This window comes from Notolabrus celidotus, chromosome 12 (genome assembly GCF_009762535.1).
Source record: "Notolabrus celidotus isolate fNotCel1 chromosome 12, fNotCel1.pri, whole genome shotgun sequence".
In the NCBI taxonomy this organism is placed as follows: Eukaryota; Metazoa; Chordata; class Actinopteri; order Labriformes; family Labridae; genus Notolabrus; species Notolabrus celidotus.
Window position 1 is genome coordinate 23,321,198 of NC_048283.1, and position 14,601 is coordinate 23,335,798.

At 42.6% G+C, this 14,601-nt stretch overlaps 1 protein-coding gene across 3 annotated transcripts in view; it reads left to right on the top strand.

Moving 5' to 3' along the window:
- ascc3 (activating signal cointegrator 1 complex subunit 3) overlaps positions 1-14,601 on the top strand; it is a 145,768-nt gene that overhangs the window by 91,795 nt on the left and 39,372 nt on the right. For all 3 annotated transcript variants that reach the window (XM_034697029.1, XM_034697031.1, XM_034697030.1), the window contains exons 12-14: positions 346-522; positions 1,311-1,382; positions 3,587-3,721. In XM_034697029.1, the coding sequence (XP_034552920.1) occupies positions 346-522; positions 1,311-1,382; positions 3,587-3,721 (384 nt within the window). The remainder of the gene's footprint in view (positions 1-345; positions 523-1,310; positions 1,383-3,586; positions 3,722-14,601) is intronic.

The window sequence follows — 14,601 nt, forward strand, 5'->3', positions numbered from 1 at the left end:
TACTTTGTCTCAGACAAACACAACACGCAGACCCCAAAGCCACCTACTCTCTCCTCCTCACTGCGTCTGTTTTTCCTCTGCAGACAGAAACCCTAACTGAAGCCTTTTTCAGCTTTTGTTGACACATTTTCTGCAGCAGCATTGTCACTTCTCGTGCCTCAGCCCTTCAGAGTGTGCATACAGAAGCAGCATTGGGCGTTTGTTTCTGTATTATCAACCTACTGTTGTTGTTGAATGTGCTCGATCCTAACCTTTGTTTACATACTCTTGTTAAAATACATCTAAACTAAAACTATCATCACTGGGATTTGTGTGACTGATGATGTTCTGTTCTCTGGTGGTCAGGTGGAGTCGACTCAGAGTATGATCCGGATCCTGGGGCTGTCGGCCACCCTGCCCAACTACCTGGACGTGGCCACATTCCTACACGTGAACCCTTACATCGGCCTCTTCTACTTCGACAGTCGCTTCAGACCGGTGCCGCTCGGACAGACGTTTGTGGGCATTAAATCCAACAACAAGGTAAAGGGATAGAGACAGTTTGCATGACTTACGATGCTTGGAAGCAGAAATAAGGGCCTGTTTCCACTGACAGCAGTTTTTGCGCTAGCATTTCTTATATTCTGTACAAAACCAATGCACCCTAAGTTGTAAATAGTGAACACTTCTGATATCAACTTTGTGAACAACAATAGAAGAAAACAAACTAATCTTTGTGTTTTGTTTTATGAAGGGTAGGATTCTCCAATTCTAGAGCTGCTGCTAATGCCACGACGTGATTACTCTCTGATGCTTTCAAGTTTTCTTTGTAACATGTCCTTGCATAAAAGTAAATATCCGACATTTTATGACACACTTAATGGTCACTAACAAGGGATGCAGAGTGATGTGGGAACACTTTCATGACTGTGCAGCAGTAAGCACCAGTGAGAAGAGCTCTGAAAGTGAGGTTGTGAGCACTGCCAGCACAAAAAAATGCTGTCAGTGGACACAGGCTCTAATGAGTGTTTTACAAGTGCACATTTCTAGTGACAGAATGCTACCTCTCTTTGTTCTGCTTTCCTTTTTGATGTTATGTTGTCTTTATGCTTATTTTTTTATGGCCAGGAATATTTTGTATTTTAATGAAAATATTCCTGTTTTAAAAATACATAAAGTGCCACAGGAAGTCACATCCATTTGTTTTTTTCATTGTGTTGTATTCAAACACCTGTCACAGGTTGGTTTATTCTACAGCTGATATTACAAAGTTTAAACACTGTGATCATCAGTTCATTGAAAAACTCAATCCTGATTGTGGTCCTCTCCAGATCCAGCAGCTTCATGACACAGAGGAGGTTTGCTACAACAAAGTTCTGGAGCAGGTCAAAGCCGGCCATCAGGTATGTTGACTCATTATAAACAGCTTTTTGCATGATTATGTTGTGCAGGATGTAAATTCTTAGATAGATTTGGAGGGAAAAACATATTGTTTTTAAGGTTTTCCATTTATCATTGGAACATCACCATGTAGAGAGTAACTTATTTAAAACTGCCTCTCTATTTTTAATTGTTTGTGAATTGCCTTTCATAGTATATCCGTTTTTACGCAGGGGTAGGCCAACGATCCAACGAATCAACCAGACTTCACGTTCTTAGTATTTCAGAGCAATTGTACGATATTTATTTACCTATTCAACAAGTTTAAGGTTTGTAGCTGATTAGTTTAAGGCCATAATGAAACTTAATTTAATGTCAAACTTTTTAATTTAGTTTTTTATCAGTATAGATTATAAGGTCTGTTTGTTTTGAATGAAGTAAAACATTCAAAGTTTGTTAAAGTGAGCATTAAAGAGTCATTTGGAGACTGGACATTAGAAAAGGGGACATCCAGTGATGTTATTGTTCCTGCTTTGTTTGTGTTTAGCAGAAGATGATGGTCGCCATGTTGGAGGCGGGCCTTAAGCCGTCTGACAAACAGCTCTGCCTCCACCTGTCAATCAAACCACGCCTCTAATTAAGCAAATATATGCATTGATCAAATTTTTGTAGCAGGCTGTTTAATTCTGCTGTAGAATAAGCATCTTTCTATAGGTGTTAGTGGAGTCTCTCAGCTTTTGGAGCCATCCCCAAGTGGACACTCAAGGAACTGCACCTTTCTGCACCTCTGCACTCGCTTCATTTTTAACACAGGAGGTTTCTGTTTGTAAAAATAGAGCCACAGTGTAAAAATATCCGTGTTCTCCCTTTAAAGAGGAGTACAGTAACAGCAGCACGAGCAGCATCAAAACACAATATATTTTTAATACCTTTGAACATTTTCACAGCTTCCTCATAAATACGAGCTCCTGCTGAAAATATTTCTGCGTTTGGAACGAACACCTGCTCACTGAAGTCTCAGAACGCCTTATCTCCCCCAGTGTTACCCTCCCTCCCCCCTGTCCATCCCCTTCCCTCCCCCCCATCCGCTCATTCTTCCTTCACTCTGCAGCCTCAGTGGGCCTTTTGGGAACGCCAGAGTTGTGAATTCAGACTTTACCGTTTAGCTCCCATCTGCTGCCGGAGTTGAGCTCCCTATTGAGCTCGGTTGTTATCCTGTCTGCATCATTTTATTTAAGTGCTGCCACACACACACACACACACACACACACACACACACACACACACACACACACACACACACACACACACACACACATTCCTGTGCTGCTCATTATCTCACACTCTATATGAGTCTTGCTGTGTCCCTTGAGGACTTGTAAACCAGTGCCTTCTTTTGAATCTGTGGTTGCAGTAAGAGTCCAGTCCGTCTGCAGGCCAAGGTGCTGCGGCTCAGCTCAGGAGGCCTCCGTCTCGCTCATATTAAATTGTCAAGAAGTGACTGTGACATGTATTAATTTCATCCGGGACGATCTGATGGATGAAATTTCCTTTATGATTCTCCCCGTGCCCTCCTGGTGGGAAGCATGCTGTCAGAAAGAAGTTTAATAAGCTGCAGAGCTGTGGGTTAGTGCCGACGATGCTTCAGCACAGCTCAGTGGTGCTGATAAAACACCTCCAACAAATAACATTTGCTACTGCGGTCTCCTCTGACACTCTGTGTTTGTGCAGCACACACAGCTGCTTCCTGCATGTGCGTGCAGCCGTGCAATATGGTGGAGTCTAATAATGTATGTCCCAAATGGATGAAAAACACATTTAGAACAATGCAAACACAGGTTCACAGCAATTTACACGTAAATGAGGGAACTTTTACTCCAGAGCGCTTTGGGTTAGCTTGTGTACACAACAAATACAGTTTCTATTTTTAAATCCCCTTTCAAAGAATAGAAAAAATACATTAAGTATGATTTATAAATCAGCATATTTACTTAATCTGTCTCCGGATGTGCTCAAACTAAAAGCAAAGCATGTTTTTGCATAGTTTGAGATCAAGGAGGGATGATGCACCAGTTTCACGATGTTGATTTTGCTCTGCCGTCATCACTGGTTTAATAATCAATAATAATAAAAGCCAGTTAATATTAAATCAGCTGAGTTAGTATTACTCTGCAGTCTTAGATCAAAACAGTAACATCTGCTCCTAACATGTCTCTGTGTGTTTCAGGTGATGGTGTTCGTCCATGCTCGTAACGCCACAGTGAGGACCGCCATGGCCCTGATCGAGTTGGCGAAAAACCACGGAGAGGCGTGCTACTTTCAGTCCGAGCAGGGAGCAGACTACGGGCAGTGTGAGAAACAGGTACATACAAACTTTTAATCCATGTTTCAATCTTTTTTGTTCTCGAACAGTCATCCATAAACAGACAGGGTTTATTCTATGTTCGGTCATTGATGTGTAAAAGAGAGTTTTTAGACTATTTGTTGATATATCTGTGTCAAGCTGCTTAAAAACAACGCAAGCATCGCCAACGTTTCCCTCATAACCCATCCCATGGAGCTTTTACAAGCCTGGAGGTTAAAGGTATCCTGTATATTATTTTACATACAGATTAATCAAAGCATGTGATTACGACTACTTTCTTTTTAAATTAATACATTACTCTCCTTAGATAATAGCTTTTTTTCCAGTACATTTTTTACATTTTACTTGTCAAATTCAGAGTTTAGTCTAATAGATTTACACCTTTTGTCCTTATGAATTTACAGATTCAATCCAGTTGATTTGCGAGTGGATTCTCATCAGTTTATGAATTTTTCCTGTTACATGTAGGAGTTTATACATGTACACATATTACTTTATTCTTGTAAATTGTTCAACTTTTTTTCCTTGAATTTACTACCTTTTTTTTCTTGTAAATTTAAGAGTTTATTCTTGAAGATATATGAAATTTTCCTCAAACTTTTTCTCAATAATGTATTTCTTGAATCACGATAAGTTACGACTTCAATCTGGTTTAGTTACAGTGTTATTACAGAACATTTCTGACTTCATCTTGTGAATTAACAACTTTTTTTTCTCATGAATTTAGGACTTTAATCTGGTTAAAGTTATTCTCATAAACTTTCAACATTTTTCTCATAAATGTATTACTTTATTCTTGTAAAATTGCGATTTTTAAAAATATATTAAGACTTAATAGTCAGTCTAATTTCTAAGATCCTTAATGTGTTCCTAATCCTTTTCTTTTTTGGGCTTTTACACCTTTATTTGTGCAGGACAGTGGATGAAGTAGGAAACTGGGAGAGAGCAGGGGAATGAGATGTGGGGAAGAGGCCACAGGCCTTTATGTCACATGCAGAAATTAAACATGAGAGTGGAAGTAGATTATTTGTGTTTAAAGTGAGGCCAACATGCAAGAGCTTCAACCCTTGATTTATAAGGAGCACCTTATGTATCCTTTCAAAATAAAAACATCTCTGTTATCAAAACAGGGACTTGGTAATCCAAAGTGTGTCAAGCAGTGAAACGAGGCAGTCTCTTCCCTTAAGCTTGGTAATACTCTGGGTTACCTACACCTTAAAAAATCATATCCTGAGTTAAGTGTGTCATTGCATCCCTGGTTTTTAAACTTGTCACATGTTTACTGTTTTGTACATTTACCCTGAGAGTTGTTCCTGCAGAGCAAAAGAGAACTGATCTACAAACACGAAAAGAGCAAAAGGATGTCCTGATTCACGGCTCGTTGTCACTGCAACTCCATACGACATACTTTGGCTCCTATATAGTGAGCGTAGGTAGACATTACAGCAGTGTGTGTTTGCATGTGTGTGTGTGTGTATGCGTGTGTATAATTAATAGTCTCCGTGCTGTGAGAGTACACAGAGGTGGAGCTACACCCTCCCTCAGAGGATGGTCAGTCAGAAAGCAGCTCCCTTATTTAAATCTGCCGCAACAGAAGGCAGAGTGATAAATTTAGTAACCTTTCCTTTGTTCCCTGGGGCCGAGCCAAGATTGATGCGCCTCTAATCTCCCCTCTATTTAAATAGGATATGTATACAAATCAGATCACTTTTCATGCTCGCTAAAACTGGAAGCACAGACAAGAGACTAAAAATGGTGCGTTGAGTCCCAGTTAGTCTCTGAAACAGGAAGCGCTCCTACAGAATTAATCTTGTTGTGTATGCACTAACTGTGCGTTTATTCACTCCCAGCTCTTCTGCCTGTGTCCCAACATAATGAGTATTATCCACTCCATTAGTCCGTCTTTGAGTGTTAGTCGGTCCGGCCCGCTCTGCAGAAGGAAGAGGCATCGGGCTGACTCCACTCTAAGCCCACACAGAGATAATGCACTGCCTGTTTGCACTCTGGAAATTGCCCCACATTAATATTTATAGGTGTTTTTTAATCTCCAATATGCATATGCAGTGAAATAAAGCACCTCTAAGGTCAGTCATATAATTTAGCGTTTATTTATCCTGCTTTAAAAGTCAGAAGTGATTCCACTATATTTCTCTCTCCCCTAATGTTATTTAATTGGCTTAATCTCAGGGGGGCTGGAGAGGCTGTCAATCAAGCTTAGATATCTTAATGCACCCACTCCAATCAATCCCTGTTAAATACAGTTTTTGGTGAGCCAATCGTTAGAAAGGCCACTTCAGTGAAATAATGAAAACATCCAGGAGAGGGCTTTTCCCAGATGCTGGTTTTACCGGAGTGAGCCGAGCAAAGAGTCAGAGCTCATGGAGAAGGTGAAGGTGTCAGGATGTCGATGTGAGAACTTTCAGACATCGCCTGTGCTTCAAAAAACATGTGATCGCTACTTGTGAGATAAGAAGAGATTAACTTAGACGTAAAGTGATGCACACAGGCACATAACAGCATAATCAGGGGGCGTTGGTGGTCTAGCGGTCGAAGCGCCCCCCATGTACAGAGGCTTTAGTCCTTGTCGCAGAGGTCTCCGGTTTGACTCCCAGCCTCGATTATTTGCTGCATGTCTTCCCCCGATCTCTGATCCCCATACTTCCTGTCTATCTTCATCTGTCCAATCAAACACAGGCAAAAACATAACTTAAAAATAACAATACTAAGAGCATAATTATGTTATAGATCATGCTTAGTGAGCAGGTGGTTATGCAAAGTAGTTCACCAGTTAAACAACATATTAATATTTGTGTTATCGTAGGCCTGAAGTGTCGGTCATATGTTGTAGTTCAGCCTCCCTCCACTAGCTCTGGTTATGTCTGCTGCCATAATGCTCTAAAACTCTACTACCTGGATGTAAAGGAGCACAGAGTGTATATGTGACAGACTAAAACGTAGATCAGACTCCCCTCCTCTCTGTGTTACCCTGAGACACTTCAGAGCAGAGCTGCTTATCAGCTGCAGCAGCTGTAGCTTGCTCTGCAGGGATTTTCATCTGTTACATCGGCCCTACCTGCTTGAAAGTGTGTTAAAACGTGTTTTAATAAAGTCCAAAGCGTGTAGGAATGACCACTAAAGCTGTCACTTGAAGCCAAATTAACAACTGTAAATATTATAACTCCTGACGGTCGCCGCTAGTCGTAGTTAAGCTACTTCAAGGAAAAATATTTCAGTTCCGAAAAAACTTTGGCCAAAAAAACGCTACTTTGAAGGGCTATAACAGGAAGCAGCATGTTGTCAGGTGTAGGAAATATTGTCACCCACAAAGGAGGGGCCCCGTAGAAAAAGTTTGGGAACCACTGATCTATGGAGATAAAGTTGTATGTAGGCGGTGTGTTGTTCTCAGTCGTCCAGGTCATGGTGATTTAAAGCTTGATCCGAAAAGTTAACTGGACTTGTTAGAAATTCTTCAAGACACTTCACCTCTCAGACGAAAAGCTTCTGTGGTCTTTTCAGGGATCACGTACGATCACGCGGGTTTCTGTGAGATGTTCGTTGAATCGTCACTACAGTCGATAAGTGTGGTGTCTTATGAAATCGTGTGTTTGTTCTCCTGGGAGGGACAAGGTAGTGTCATCCCATTCGTTTCTCAACTAATCTGCTTTATGTATTTATATTTTGATGTCGTCCCCCCCCGCGTCTCTCTCCTAAACCAATCAGGATTCTGTCTCAACACTAAGAAAAGGACGCTCTCCTCCTCGGAGCAGCTGGGAGGAGCGGATGTGAACTGAAACACAAAAAGGCTTCTGATGAATTCTCTGTCAGGTGGAAGTGTTTTTGTTGAATAGAAAATAATTCAGACAATGGCAGGAAGATTAATCAGAATTTGTACTGACAAACACTACCTGTTTGTCAGACGTCTCCCCTGCAGGTTTGGGTCTGCACAGAGGATCTGTTGACAGAAGGAGAATAAAGCATCCTGACGTCTTGTTGACGAATGGACTCATTTCTGTTCACGTCTCATTTTGAGCGTAAATGATGAAGGACTCGTGAAAACTGTGTTTTGGTACTCTGGAATCTGAGACTCATCTCTTGTGATTAAAACAGGGAAATCTTCAGCAGCTGAAGCTTCAGTTTGAAGGCTGACTTATACTTCTGCGTTGAATCAACGGCGTACCCTACGCCGGGGCTACGCGTAGCTCCCGTACCTACGCCGAGGCCTACGCACGTAGCTGACGTGCACCACCTCCAAAATGTAACTCCCCGTAGAGCCGACACGGACCGCAAGCCCTGTGATTGGTCCGCTTGGCGTCTTTGTCTTTCCCGCATTTACAGCACTTCCGGGATCCCGAACATCGGCCGCACATCGGCCGTGTATTTCATTTCCTCCTCTCTATTCTTCATGTAATCATGTCTGTATGATAAACAGCAACATGTATCAGCTGTAGATTAACATAACATGCTCTGAATCGCTGTGGAAAAGTAAACAGAGATCGTAGCGGGACAGGAAGCAGGCAGCCGGCTATCAGAGAGACCACACTGCCCTCAGGCGTTTCGGCGGAGAATTGCACAGACACACCGACGCACAAGTATGTGGTGCTCATGTCAGCGTCAGCCCCTGCTGCATAGGGGAGACGCAGAAGTATAAATCAGCTTTAAGTCTACAAAGATTTATAATCTCTGTAAATGTAAAGTGGTTGTAAAAATAACTCCAGGGGTGTAAAGCGCATCGTTCTGCCCCACCCTGTGTGCAGGGACCCTCGGTTTAAAGCTCTCCCCGGAGTATTGTATTCAAGAATCTGTTTGACTTTCATTTGCTCCAACTCTCACAATCCTCCCTCCACCTCCTCTCCTCCGTCTTTAAGACTCAGTTCTGAGAGATAAACCCGCTGCTTCCACAGGAGAGAGGAGCTCTTCTGTGGAGGTGAAGCGACCCCTTGTGGTCCCATGAGGCCATTACAGGATGATACTCGAGACATGTCACTGGTTACTGTGTGCTGAGGAGAAACATTCACGCTGACTCTGAGTTCTGCCTGCTGTATGTGAGATTCCTCTGTGAGAGTTTGCCTTCATGATATTAAAGACAGGAGTGTGAAATTAGTGTTGATGGTGTAAATGTAGAGATACCAAGAATAGATGCACCGATACACCTTCACTCATCTTCGTCTTTAAACTCTCCATCTCTGTGGTCTTCAGATCTGCAGCTTTCATGTTGCTCTGTTTGACGAGACGCAGCTCTGCAGACGTTTTGCAGCCTGGGAGCGCGGAGCCTCATGGGACTCCACAGCAGCACCAGAGTGGGCTCATTAATGTCTCTGTTTGCTTTCATTGGAGCTATTTTTACAAGTCTCGTCCACCGCCGGTCTTTCATTGTGTCAGATCCGTGACAACCTGTCATTGTGGCGAACCAGCTCCCAGATGCACTGATCAACAACAATGAGCCGCGGCTCAAAGGCTGCTGCAAAACAGGACTGACACAGTGGAGTGACAAACACACATACCACAAAAATGGCTGCCTGAAATAGAATCAGAGTCTTTGTGAAATAATGGGATAGTGTGAAGAAAGCACACTGTTCTTCTTTTAAAGCTCCTCTGCTGTCTGAAGCCTCAGGGAGTGGCCCACATGTTATCACGACAGCCCATCGCAGATCCAGCTTCTTTATTGGTATTCAACACTGAGGACCCGTTAATCACAAGTAAATATAAAGAAATCTGGTTTCTTTTAATGGTTGTTCCAACTAAATACTGTATTTACAGTGAAACTGAGACCCACCAGGTGTGGATAATCTGGCATGCCTCTTTGGGATTTAATCTGGAGAGGCTCTGAACACTTCTCAAGTTGCTGGTTGGACTGTAAACAATGCTTCGAACAGTGGAGGAAGTCTTGGTTGTGAGTCGTTTTATTGCTGCTCGATGGCTACACCTAAACGCCCAATAGTTGGCCATCCCTCCCAGGAACTATATCAGTGTTGGACAATAGCCGATGGGTTTTGGGGTTGTATTGTACAGTGACGTAAATGAATAAGTCACTGCTGTCGGGTGTCTTAGGCCTAGTTGGTGGATTTCATTGAGGTGAAGTAACGTCAATTGGGGGCCAAAACCAAGTAAAGTGAAAACCATCACCCTTTTGATCATCTCCTCTCTAAAAATGGGGGAGTAGGAGAAGGCAGAGCTTACAGCTTAACCTGTCGGGGATAAGGTCCTGTCCAGCCCAAACAGGCTTCTCACTCCAGCATTCCCTGTCCTCTCTCCAACATTGTTCTCATCTTTTCTTGTTGTATTCTCTCTCCTCTCTTCCCACACAAAAATAAAAGGGGAAGATAGAGTATACAGCCTAGTTCAGAAAGTCTTCTCACACTAGCCTTCCCTGTCCTTTTTCCAACATTGTTCTCATCTTTTCTCTTTGTATTCTCTCTCCTCTTCCTTCTCTTCCCGTAAATGGGGGAGTAGGGGAAGGTAGAGCGTACAGCCTAACCCGGCAGGTGTAAGGTCTCTCCGAAATGGCTTCTTGCCCTGGTTCTGCCTTCCCTTTTTCTAACGATGTTCTAGCACTTTCTTTTGGCATTCTCTCCCCTCTCTTCACTCATAAAAATGGGGGAGTAACGGGAAGGTAGAGCATACAGCCTAATGAGAAAAGTGCTAGCCAAAACAGGCTTCTCACCCTGGCCTTCCCCATCCTCTTTCTAACATTATTCTAGTCTTTTCTTTTCATACTCTCTTTCCTTACTCCTCTCTTCCCTCATGAAAATGGTGGTATATGGGGAAGGTAGAGCATACAGTCTGACCTTGCAGGGTTAAACTCTAGTCTAGCTCAAATGGGCATCTAGCCCTGGCTTTCCTTTTCCTCTTCCTTACATCACTTTAGTCTTTTCTTTTACCCTGTCTTCCTGAATAAAAATGTTCGGCTATGGGGGAGGTAGAGCGTACAGCCTAATCTGGCAGGGAAAAGCTCAAGATGAAACAGGCTTCTCTCCCTGGCCTTCCCTATCCTCGTTCCCCCGTCATTTTAGTCTTTTTTTCATATTCTCTCACTTCCCTGTCTCCCTGTATAAAAATGGGGAGGTAGAGTGACTGCCCAACCTGCCTTCCTGGTCCTCTTCCTGTCTACAGACTCCTCTCTGTTTCTCTGTCTTTCTTTCTCTCTTCATGAGGTATGATGGAGCAGCATAGAAGAGAGGTGGTTGCGGTCCTACCTTGGCGGACCTCCAGTCAAGGGACACAATTTTTGCGTCTAAATGTTCTTGATTTGCACTCTGTGGTGGTTTGTGAGTGTTTTTCTCTTCATATGAAAGACGTTACATCACCCTCTGAAATGTGCTGCATACATAAAGTTTGACTTTGAGTTTTGGGCTCATAGGGAGCCAAGGGGTGCAGGTAATTTCAGGGTTGTCAAATCTGCAGCTCATATTAAACAGAATCTGGCCTAAAGGACGAAAGCACTGGGGCCCGGGTGCAGGAGGGGGGGTCGCTCCTCACTGAGCACTTCTCCTTTTCCTGAGGGCACAAATATATTTTGTTTATCTCCGATTATTTTTGTCTCTGTTTCAGTTTAATTGATCGCAGGAAGTCTTTCAAACACAGTCATAAGAGCAGTTTGTTGTTCAGCAGACATATTTCAGCCTCTTCTGAAGGATCTTTGAAGATATTTTCTGAGCTTTACAAACACGTCGTAAATAAGTCTGAAGCTTGTGTCTTATTATATCTGGATGGAGATGCTTAAAATCATTGTAATGACAACATTTATCCAGGTCAGAGGGATTGGATTTGTTGTGAGGAACCAGTGACAGTTCATCCACTCTTCTATTCGGGGTCTTGGACAAATGACAATCAGAATATTTGAAGCTTCCTGATGGAAGTGTTTTTTGTTTGGTCTAAATGTGCATTGATTGACAGAGTGTCTCTGCTGGGAGATGCATGTTTCAAGTGTCAGGTCCACAGGTTGATCTCGTTGTGAACCAGGTGTTGTGAATTCATCAGTACGTTTTGGAGGAGCATCGACCGTCGCTGATCAGGAGAGGAGTACGGAGAGGCTCATGAGCTGAATTTAGAAAGAGAGAGAAAATGTAAACTAGCAGTTAAAGGTTCAGGAAATATCTATCATAATTCTCGCACTAGATCTTATTGGTAAGAACCGGATAATATTTAACATAAATTCTCCAAGGAAGAGATAATATATGGTTAGCATGGTCTTGTCTCATCCTGTCGGGATTCTATTTGACATGACGTGTGATCAGTTTGTCTCTGGTGTTGCTCATGTGGGCAAAATTTAATAACCGCCGTCAGGGGTTTCGACCAATCAGAATTACAAGCATCTTACACAACAGGAAGTTCAGTATGCTGGGATTGTTGTGTGACTTAAAGCAGAAGTCGAGTATTTTTCTGCACAAACAAAATTCAATCAGATTTCTTGGGACATGACTCTACAACAAAACTAAAGAGGCTCAGATAAATAAGTCAAAGTAGCACTGTTACACATTTTGAACCATTCTTAGTAGAACTCAAAGGTTTATTTTGATTGGGGCTGATGATACAAGACTTTTTCAAACACCATAGACGTGGAGGAATGATATAAAGTCACAGGTTTTGCAGCAGAGAACGAATTAGTGTCACTTCTCGTCACAGATGCACAAAAAGTGGCACTTTCTGCAAATGAGATAAACTACATCTGAGCTCATTAACTCCATCTGCAGCCCGGGGAGAAATACCTCAACATGTTGTAAAAATGTGATTATGTGAAATGTGGCACCGCTGACTGTAATTTGCGTTGGGTTTTATTCGATAACCTCCCTGGATGGAGCTAAAACAGAGCGAGGGATGGAGGCAGATCGTGATGGAGAAGTGGAGTAGAGGTGGGTGTGAGTGGAAGCTCGTCCTCCCACTCTCTGCAGCTCTGAGCACCAAACATTATGACTATCAAGGGCCACTAAATGAAATCAACAATTAGCCATCCTGCCTGAGTTAAACAGAGTAAATGAAAAGCTGCGGCGCTCCGGAGAGCCGGTGTTAGTGGTGATGCTGTTAGACGGGAGCCATCTGCTGCTCTTTACGGCACAGCTCAGATTGCATTCGATATTTTTTCTCTCTCTGTGGCGTTTAACTCTGAAACTTCAGCTGCAAAAATATATGTTTCTAAAAATGCTCCTGCACATTATTTCTAAAAGGATCAAGGATCAATGAGTGCAGGATTAACTCCTCAGGAACGTAAAGCCGGTTAGTTACACCTACCTCCATTTAGCGGTCCTTAAAAAAGGTTTGACAGCCTCCTGAATAGTTTATTTCTGCTCTGCCGTGAGCTGATGTTCTTTACGTGGTCAGGACAATGACAGACGCTGAGTGGAGCTGGCAGCCGGCTGTCTGCAGACACAGAGCTCTGCAGCAGGAGCAGCAGCAGGCGGCCAGGCCTAATGGGACCTGATCAGGAGCTTAGGTCACTGCCATCTCAAATACAGCCATGGTGCAGCAGACATCAGCGCTAACTCACCTTAGATTAGATGCTGGAAGCATGGCAGTAACACACTGTGACACCTCAAAGCGAAGCCTCAGCCCCAGCATTTCAATTAGCCGGCCTGGCACACGTGGATCTCTGCACATCACGGCCCGGAGGACTCCCACCAGGACCCAGTGGGCTGTACGTTTTTTTAGGCAGCATCACAGGACTGTTTTGGTTCTGTTGCAGCTTTTTTATGGACTTCAGTCTGAAAAGAATCATTGCAAAAATGTATGAGATGTAGGAAAGGAGCACCATCATCAAGAATTAACCTACATTTATGATTTAAAGAGGAGGGGTGCAGGATTTGTACAAAAGGTGCAAAATGATAAAGAAAAGCTTTGCAACGTTTATATTTAACAGCAGTTTGTTGTTTTGACGTTATAAAAGAGAAGCTGAACTGACGTCCTTCAGTCGGATGTTCAGACAGTGAAACTGTGAGACTGTAAAGTCTCACTCCTCAACCTTTAACCAGGTCTGCATACAAATCTAGACTTGTATTACAACCCCAACAGTCTGTGTGTGTGAGAGAGAGAGAGAGAGAGAGAGAGAGAGTGTGTGTGTGTGTGTGTGTGTGTGTGTGTGTGTGTGTGTGTGTGTGTGTGTGTGTGTGTGTGTGTGTGTGTGTGTGTGTGTCTGACAGCTGCTGGCAGTAATGGGCTTTCTCCTTGCCGGGCACTGACCTCTATTTAGATGCCCGGAGAGAGAGATAAAGGCGTGTGATGAGGACTCCCCTCCAGCTCAGCCAGGTCACTGCCTACTGTCAGTCATACATACACACACACACACACACACACACACACACACACACACACACACACACACACACACACACACATATACACACCTCTATCTGACTGTGTGTGTGTGTGTGTGTGTGTGTGTGTGTGTGTGTGTGTGTGTGTGGTGCCTGAGCTGTGCATCATGTGGGTGTTTTTTTTACATTGCACCTTACACACAGGAACTTTAAACCTGCGCCTGATTTTTCTCTGACATATTTCGGGTGTAAATAGTGCATAGATACTTTTTATTTTTCAGTGTTTCATGAGATTCCTTCAAATAGTTTTATTTTAGAGAATAACATAATTACAAAAAGGGTCCCTGCAAAACTCTACGTCTTTCTTAAACGGTAAATTCGTTTTTAAACCATTTATTCGTTTATAAAAACGTTATTTTAGACTGGAAGTAAAAATAAATAAAGATAATCACAACTTTTAAAAAATGATTAAATCCCCCCAAAAATTAAAACATTCAATTGTAAACTATTAAATCAAAATTATTTCATAATAATAATTAGAATAATTTGTCTCATTAATTTCTGACTTATCTGTTTTAAATGGTTAATGCTAACCCAATATTTGTGTAACACACAAGAGAAACAGAGAACTAA